The 9,838-nt window shown below is 32.0% G+C and overlaps 1 protein-coding gene across 1 annotated transcript; it reads right to left on the bottom strand.

Moving 5' to 3' along the window:
* Positions 1-1,177: 1,177 nt before the first annotated feature.
* LOC133816704 (autophagy-related protein 8C-like) lies at positions 1,178-1,683 on the bottom strand. Its single transcript, XM_062249056.1, has one exon. It carries the CDS (start codon positions 1,560-1,562, stop codon positions 1,203-1,205), a length of 360 nt encoding a protein of 119 aa, XP_062105040.1. The 5' UTR covers positions 1,563-1,683; the 3' UTR covers positions 1,178-1,202.
* Positions 1,684-9,838: the final 8,155 nt, after the last annotated feature.

Below are 9,838 nucleotides of genomic sequence, written 5' to 3'. Positions count from 1 at the left end.
ATTTTTAGTATATATTACATTAAAGAATAGCATATATTTAGAAGTACTATTATTGGTGGGATTAAAAACACACAGAACATATATTTTGGCGCCATATGAATAAACCTCAGGCGCCAAAATGAATTTTTTTTTTAGTCCCATCTGCCAAATTCCCTAAATCTAAGTTACCCGAAAGATTTCTCTCAGCCTCCATCTTTCACTCACGAAGACTCACTTCACCCTCTCCGCCCTCACGAAGTCTCTCTCTCGTCTCGTCTCTCCGCCTCACGAAGTTTCCTCTCGTCTCGTCTCTCTGCGTCACAAAGTCTTCTCAACTCATCTTTGCCTCACGAAGACTCGCTCCAGAGTGGAGCTCTTTCTCCGCCTCACGAAGTCACGCCTTCCAGAGATCAATCTCTGCCTCACGCCCACTATCTCAGGTTTGTTTCTCTCATCCCTGAAAATACAAATTGTTGGCTGAATGTTGTAGTTGATTTGCTTACTTTTGCTCCTATACTTTTCTTTTTCATAGCTGTAGTTGATTTGATAAAAAGCCCATCTTTGATAGAAACTAGATTGATATGCAATTTTAGATATTGTTAAGTTCAATGTTCAAGAGAAACAGCTATGAAGATTATAAGTCAAGAGATAAAAAAGATGTAGAGATCGAGTCATTTGAACTCGAACAGCTTTTTTTATTTAATATACAATCTCCTAAAATTTATTTATTAATTTTTAAATTCAATATAAAATTCCAATGGATATAATGTCAATCTCTCCAACATCTCAATCTACCAAATGGAAGAGTGTGGGCTAACAAATTTCTCAATAAAAATATTATAATTATAATAATAACAATATGTATATACCACCATTTATAAACTTAGAAATACAATATCTAGACTCTACTAGTAAATATTATATCTAGACTTTATCAATATAGCTAATTAACGAGAATAATATTCTAAATACAGTAAAAAGCATGAAATAAGGAGTTCATATAAGTATAACACCAAAGACACCACCTTAAGTGAGTATAAGTATTGAAAACTTTTTTTTGAAATCTAAACACAACTGTTATTAATAGTTGAGAACCATAAGAAACACAATCCCCACAACAAGGTGAAAATAAACATGAGCTAAAACAGATAATATGTACATTTTTCCATCTTGCTTTTTCGAGTCCTTATTCACACATTTCAAATTTTCCATATCGATTTCCCTCAGAACAATCCAAATGTGTTCTCCCCGCCATAAGTCATGTAAAGAAAACCATCTTCATCCTTGTTTTCCTCATAAATAGCAGACATCATGGCAGCAGTAGGTGGCAAAATGTTTTTTACAAATATAAATATGGCCTTCTCAGCACTGAGCTTTATTCTCTTTCGAACCACATAAACAAATTGCCCAACAGTCAGGTCAGCTAGAACCAAATACTTCTTCTTGTCAATGTCTGGTATGTCACTTCTCTCTGCCTTCTCGACAATAACCAGAATTCTGTCTGGATATTTTTTCCTGATACGAGCAACTTCAGCCTGCCTTCTCTCAAGGTGGTGCTCTAGCTTGAAGGAACTTTTGGCCATGGCGAAATTAAATTCTCTCTCTTACTGGATCTCTCCCGTTCCCAATTCAGAATTCTAGCAGTGACACTAAAATAGATAATCTAGGGATTGAGAGGATGAAATGAGAGAGAAACAGTCTCGCTCTCGCAGGAGCAGCTTTTCGAGTATATTTGTCTGTATAAGTATTGAAAACTTAACCATTAATAAAGAAACTTAAAGCCCAATCGATAGAGAGGACTCCTCAAAATTTATCAAATATTTCATATCTCAACTTAAAAGTCACATGTCTAAGGAAAAGAACTAAGTAAAACAAAGAAAATTGGGTTTCCTGCTTGGGCCACTAAGTTCTCGGATTGGACAATTAGACTTAGTGCTGGGAAAAATGACAGCTTTAGTTTAACTCTGAATATGATTCTTGCTGCACTGGTTTATAATATTTGGAGGAATAGGAATAGATGCATTTTTGATGGATTTTCACTGTCAGCTTATTGTATAGCCAAAGGGATTATTACTTTAGTTAAATATAGATTGTATATGGTTCATAGCAGGAAAGATGTCCCTCATCTCAAGCTTTTCTTAAGAAAGCTTCAAATGTATGTAATGTGAGGGTGGGTTCTTGATTGGATTGTATTGGTTCTGTTTGGGCAGTTTGCCTTTGTGTATATGCTTGTTTGTTCAATGAAGTATTATTTCTTCTTGATCAAAAAAAAAAAAAAAAAAAAAGACTTTATGGATTCCCTTTGATGACAAAATGCTTGGATGAAGTGGGAATTGAAACATTGTTGCCTAATACAGTGAAAAACCATAAGAGCATTGATTGGAATCTATTGAGTGTTGAACTTGGATAGAGTAGTAATAACTATCAAGAAACTGTATCAACTGTCAAGAAAATATATTAACAACTAAACAGTCTTGGCTTAACTGCTAAAACAGAATAAGAGCTGAACTAAAGGAGGTTATTACCCTGCCATACAAAATATAATGAAAATGCGCTTAACTAATTCTTTTATTTCTATTTTCCCTATCCTGCCCAAATCAGCAGAGCAACTTGCAAGCACCACCTACATTTCCAGTGCAAATGATAGTGATGTCTTACCCTTAGAATATAACAACTTTAGGGGGAACTTTTGATACAGTTCAAGCACGCAATAGCCTTATTCAAAGATGATCACCCAAGAAAGTAATCATTGATTTTTTTTTATACAGAGGGGAATAGATCCCCTGCCCCCTCCCACACACTCACATACCCAACCACCTGAGCTAGCCCCAAATGGCAGAGTAATCATTGATTATTAATCAGATCTATGTCTTTGTTCATGTAATTTTTTATTGATCTTATAAGCAGGTTGTTCTTTCAATATGAGATAATTGTGACATGAATTTTTGATTTATTGGGTTCTCTACACAAGTTTCTAAATTTCTTTAACTCTTTCAGAAATTCAGAAAAGAAGACAAGCAACTTTAGGGAATTGAGGCATTTATAAAGGGATCTCATATTTTCATCTCAACTAGGTTTGGTTCATTTGACTATTTTTTCACTTACAAGGTATTCATTATTGTAGATAAAATGCTCAAGATAGAACAAACTTTCATGGATTTATCATTTCCCTTATTTGTATTGATAATAAATCTGATTTTTTTCATCCTTTTAAATTGGAATACAAACTGTTTTTGGTTTTTTGTTCTTTCTATGTGTGTTGTGTCTGCTTTTCTTTTTATTGTTGGTTTTATTTCAAACTGTTGCATTATTGTTGGCCTTTGCTATTAGTTTTTCTGCTGCTTTTGCTGCCTCTTGTCGTTGTATTTAAGATTTTTGTTGTTCTTTTTATTTTGCGAGCTCTAGTTACCAAGGACTCTATAGTGGGTTTGCATAGTTTCTTGGTTGTAAGAGTTGTAATTTTTTTTAATGATGACTCCTAATTAAAGGTCGAATGATGTTGATAGTTTATTAATTGGTATGTAATTTTGCTTTCATTTTAGTCGCTTCATTGGATTTCAAATTGGAGGGAACTTTATTTGTAGTAGTTTGCAAGAGGTATGTTTTCTTTTATTTTTGTTAAAATACTTTGCAAATGTTAGAGGAGTTTGAATATCTTAGATATTCATCCATAGTGAAGTAGGTTATGAGATTATTATTATTGTGTGTTGCGGTGATAACGGAAGGTTGAGAACTTGTGTGTATTAGTGAAGTAGGTTCTGAGAAATTTGTGTGCTGCGGCGAGATAAGGAAGAAAACTTGTGTGTTGTTTGAATATTTTGAATTGATAATGATTGATGGTTGATTAATAAATATGGCTGGAATGTTTTCTGATTTTCTGTTAGTTATTTGATGTATATCTAATAAACTTCAAAAACCATAGAAATTTGAAAGTAGAATCGAAACCCATATGGGGAAATGTATTAGAATAATTATAGAAATAGCTTCTTGCAATTCAAAAACTTGGGTAATAAAATGTAAAACATTTTTTAGTGCAAGGCCAGTACATAAATTTTTTTAGTTTGAATATATACATCAAAAACCAAATACAAAAGAAAGAGTAACATCCCATTAACAAAAGTACTATTTATGAGAAAATTCTTTGCATACATTGAAAATAAAGAAAATAACTAAAGAAGTTAACATGTTCCTTTTTATTTTTTTTATGGAAAGTAAAGAAAAGAACTAAAGAAATTAAAATGTTCCTTTTACTTTGTATTTTATCCCATTGATTCATACAAAGTTTAGTTTCTATTTAAAAATGAATAAATAACCTTAAAACTAACATACTGCACAACAAATCTTAGTTTCTGATCTTTCCTGCTTTAACATATCCTCAATATCCGAAAATTCTTTTATAGAACCTTGAAGATCCAAAGACAAGCCTTCAAATTGGGATTTAACTTCCTTTAATGAGTTTGAAACCTCTGTAAACAGTAGTATCCCTTTTGTATACACCTATAAAAGATTAGAGGATCAATATTATTACCCTATATTAATTATCCATTTTCTTAAACCTCTGTAAACATGAAAGATTTAATGTAATATGCTTCATAAAATGTAATGTAATAACCAATATTCACGAGTTCATGAGTAGGTGACAAGCCAAAAACATCAAACAGTGCAAATAAATCTTCTAAAGTACCTGTATACGTAGTTTATCAACTTCAATCATTAATAGAGATCCTAAACTCCCAGTGAGAATTTCCAAAGCATCCACATACTTTGCTTGTTGCTCCAATATAGAAATGTATACCATCAGAGCTGCACTAATTCAAGGTTTTAGCATATAATCAATTGCAATAGAACAAAAAAAATATATTTGGTGATATATTAATAAAGAGAATATTAAAGCATGTATGTATAGGAGAAGATGATATATAAAATTGTTTTAGCACAATATCGTTGTATGAATATACACAGATCAAGCTAGCTAGCTAGCTCTAGTCTTCCCGTTCACACATAAAATTGGGAATTTGTTTTTTGTCTGTTCTAGCAGCTAATGCCTTTTGTGTTTAATTAAAGAACAATTGTTAATTTATTAAAAAAAAGAGAAAAAATAATGGTTAATTATATAAGTTTATTGTAATGACCCACTAATCTAGACTTTTTGGACCATTAACGAAACTATACATAAACTTACATTTTTACGAAAATACCATAATTTTATTGAGTAACTTGTAAAATAAGAGTTACTTACAAACAAATACTAAGAAGGATATGGGATCCCATTGTCTTTAAAAAAAACAAAACATGATTTAAATGAAAAGAATTACATAAGAAATGCGGAAAATACATATAAAACCATAAAAAGGTAAAATGAGACTACATCATCGAATCGAATAACGCTCGGCCCCTTGACTCCATTCACCATCGATACACATCCTCTAAGCGTCACGAATCTTACCGCCTCTAAAGCTATATTCCTACACATAAAACAGAAAGGAATGAGCCTAATGCCCAGCAAGGAAAATCTAACACATAGTCATAAACATAAATTTCATAATAAACGTAAAGACATATCATAAAACTTAAAACATACATTTATTATAATGGCCATTATTACTTGGGGTCCCATAGACTAAACAAGCTTATGCCCATGAGATTAGTGGGGTCCTACTAGCTAAGTAGGCATATGCCCAAAATCTTTTTGGGGTCTTGTTAGTCAAATAGGGCATAAGCCCAAGCCTACAAACATACACATTCATACATATTCATAACATATCATATTTCATAACATAATACATAAGATAACATAAGCAATACACATATAGATTCTATCCTATTTTCCTTACCAAAGTTACCGGGATATGATGGACTGAGTTGGGACTTTTGGAACACTCCTAAAACCATATGAGAAAGAGTGAGTCTTATGAAGAAGAAGAAATGAAAATGAATAGGAAGACTAAACCATTGAGAAATATGCTTACCACAACTTATGTGCTTAAGAACTTGGATTCCCTAACCAAAATAAGAATGAGGTTAGGGGATTGAGTAGAAGGCTTTGAGAAAGAAAATAACATGAAACAAATGAAATAGAGTTTCGGGTTTACCTCAAAGACTTGCAAAACCAATCTAACCACAACCGAAATACTAAAGAACCTTACTTCCCAAATGTTTGGTAAGCTTATAGTGATCAAGCTTATAATCCCCAACCCAAGTATTTACACTCTCACAATAACCTAGCAACTTGCAGCCTCTGAACTTAGCTTGATGAATGAATGAAAAATGCTTGGTGCTAGGTCCTATTTATAGAGTTCTAGAAATAAAAATCTTCTTTTTGGCTTTGAATAAAAAAAATAAATTTAATTAAAAATATTTGAATATCCTTCAGCCAAAGGCTTAGGAATTTTTCAAATTTTTCAGAGAGATTTAAGGATTCAAAGCTTGATTTTAAAATAATAAAAACAAATAGAATCCTAACTTCTAACTCCCTAAATCTCGTAACTCTAAACTCCCCTTCAGTAAAATCAACATATCTGGAGTTGTAGAACTCCGATTTAGACTGTCTTTATACCGTTAGAAAGCTCATTAAATTATCTACAACTTTTAAGAAACACTAGTTTTCGAAATTCCTAATATAACTGGGTCAAAAACAGGTCGGAAGTTACAGTACCCTAAAGTTACGAAAAATCTATTTAATTATCTAAATATCAACCTTATCCACAAATAAATAAAATTGTGATAAATGTCATGCTCCTATCAGATTTTGGTGAAGACTAACTCTTATATTTCTCTTATTTTTTCATTAAAATAATAATTTCTTAATAATCATACATATGATAAGTGTTACTATCTTATTGGGTCTATCTAAACCTTATAATATAATAAATATTATTCTTAATATCAGCTATATAATCAAACCTTAGGTTAAAATTAATATTCTTAAACTATAGGTTAAACTTAGAAAGTCTATAAGTACTACTATGAGTGTCCAAATAATTCCCGGTCTGAACCAAAAATCCACAGTAACAAAGATAATACTATACATACTATAATACTACTAAATAATTAGCTAAGTAAAGTTCTTGGACTCTACATTTAATAAGTTTAACATTTTAAAGCAGAGATAGTATTTAAATAATTATCATGTTGGGGGATTTATTGACCGAACATCTAGTGACCTGCAGCGGTTGCCAACCACTCTTGTAGATATATTGGTTTAGAGCTCAATTTCTTCTTAGCAAGACAAACAAAAAGTTAGTGTTGAGAGCTATATTTTTGCCTTTTTAACACAATAATAAATACAGATATATAGTTGACCAAGCCATTAATGTCAAACAAGTGACGCAAAAAGAATGATACATAGTGAGGGACCCAAAAGTAGTTACGACTTAGGAAGCCATAATATGTAGTTTTAGAATTTTTTTTGACTTTATAGCCTCCATATATATAGACACATTTGGACAGCTATTTGCCACCAAATATATCTTCAGTTCCATCAAAACCCATTGCTAAAGCCCCAGCAAAAGCTCAAAGCTTAACCCATTTAGTAAGCTCAAACCTTAACACAATTCTTACTGTTAGTAGCAAGGTGGTCATTGTTAATTAGCCTTCAATGAAATCCTCTTATTCAAATATATATATGTATATAAATATAAATATATATTTATATCAAATATATATATAAATATAAATATATATAATATTTCTTTGAGATGAGGATTGGAAATGCCAGAATTATCTCAAGTTTAGCAATAAGACTAAATAAATAGCCTAAATTCATTTCTGAACTCAAAATCAAGTAATTTTAAAAATCAAATCATATAGTATATTTTGGTTGATACAATTTTGTATTTAGCATTAAATAGACTTATCAAAATTTTGCTTTTTGTTTGTTAGAACAGGACAACTAAGTTGGTGATCATGTTGGATAAAATTTGGCTACGCTTCAATAGGTAATAAGAATTAGGGATTTAATTAGTGCTAGCTTAGTAAAATTAGTAACTTACTGCATTTGTTACTAATATATTATAAAAATGAACTTGTCTTTGAATTGTAGAGCCTCGGATGAGTATAGAGAAGGCGCTAAGAATTTTGTAGAAATGTGAGAAAAGTTGGCTGGTTATCCAGAAAAGTTATTGTGTCCATGCAAAGTTTGTCGAAACATAAGTCACTAATGTATTAACATTTTGTATGAACACTTAGTCATTTATGGGATTGATCCACCATACAAAATCTGGTTTCATCTTGGGGAAGAATTATCAAGAGATGATGATGTAGAGACAATGGAAACCTTTGATTCTTACAACTTGTTTAGGGCTACAAATATTGATGGTTGTGATTTTGAAAGTCATCTAGAAGGTCATGATGACACTTTTATGGAAAAAAATAGAAGATGCAGACACTCCATTATGTCCACAATGCACTAAATATACTAAATTATCGTCAATTATTGCATTCTATAAGCTTAAAACTACAAATGGATGGTCTGACAAAAGTTTTGATGAATTGTTAAGACTTTTGAATGATATGTTTCCTTTAGATAATGTGATCCCCAAGTCTATGTACGAGGTTCGAAAATTTCTTCGATTATTTGATTTAGGATATGAAAAGATTCATGCGTGTGTTAATGATTGCTGTTTGTTTAGAAAAGATAAAGAAAACTTGCAAGAATGTCCAACATGTGGAACTTCACGTTGGATGTCAGATAAGCTGACTAAAATGGTTCGACATGGTGTCCCAGCAAAATTTTTAAGGTACTTTCCTATAATCCCTAGGTTGAAACGGATGTTCATGTCTAAAAGAATTTTAAAGGAATTAAGATGGCATCACAAAAATAAAAGTTGTGATGGAAAAATGCGTCACCCAGTGGATTCACCAGCATGGGAGCTAGTCAATGATAAATGGCCATCATTATCAAATGAAGAGAGAAATATTAGACTTGGCCTTTCCACAGATGGATTTAACCCATTTAGTAATTTAAGTTCTAAGTGTAGTGTTTGGCCTGTATTGTTGGTCATGTACAACTTACCCCCATGGTTGTGCATGAAACAGGAGAATATTTTATTATCAATGTTAATTCCAGGACCTAAACAACCTGGGAATGATATTGATATATACTTAGAACCCCTCGTAGAAGACTTGAAATTATTATGGAATGAGGGTGTTGATGCTCATGATACATTGGACAATACAAATTTCATGTTGCGAGCTATTTTGATGTGGATAATCCAAGATTTTCCAGCATACGGGAACCTTGCTGGTTGTAAAAATAAGGGATGTTTCAGTTGTCCCCTATGTGGTTATGGTACTCATTCAGAGTGGCTAAAACATAGTGGGAAGTTTTCATATCGAGGTCATCGGAAATTTCTTAAAGAAGACCATCCATTTCGGAGTAAAAGAAGTTGGTTTGATGGAGAAGTTGAGCATGGAAATCCGCCAAGAATCATGAATGGGACTACAATTGCTAAACACCTTAAAGATTTTGTGAATGTTTGGGGAAAATCCACTTCTAAGAAAAGGAAACAAAATGATTCAAAAGAAATGTGGATAAAGCGATCCATATTTTTTCAGTTACCTTATTGGAAGGTTAGCACATTCTTACTACTCTAAAAAATTTTTGTGTAAATTATTGTTTTTGGAGGAATTTCATTAGTTATTTCTTTTGCAATTTTTTTAGGAATTGTATGTTCGTCACAATTTGGATGTGATGCACATAGAGAAAAATGTTTGTGAAAGCATCTGTAATACATTGCTAGATGTTGCTGGAAAAAGTAAAGATGAACTAAAAGCTCGCTTGGATTTGCAACATATGGGTATTAGGAGTGCATTACACCCACAAGAGAAGGGGACTAGAACCTATCTTCCTGCAGCTTTA

Source organism: Humulus lupulus, chromosome 2 (assembly GCF_963169125.1).
Source record: "Humulus lupulus chromosome 2, drHumLupu1.1, whole genome shotgun sequence".
In the NCBI taxonomy this organism is placed as follows: Eukaryota; Viridiplantae; Streptophyta; class Magnoliopsida; order Rosales; family Cannabaceae; genus Humulus; species Humulus lupulus.
The sequence above is the reverse complement of the archived record's forward strand: the minus strand, read 5'-3'. Positions and strand labels throughout refer to the sequence as shown.

Bases quoted from the DNA above. Each gene is read 5' to 3' on its own strand.
- LOC133816704 (XM_062249056.1), bottom strand. From the start codon at position 1,562: ATGGCCAAAAGTTCCTTCAAGCTAGAGCACCACCTTGAGAGAAGGCAG.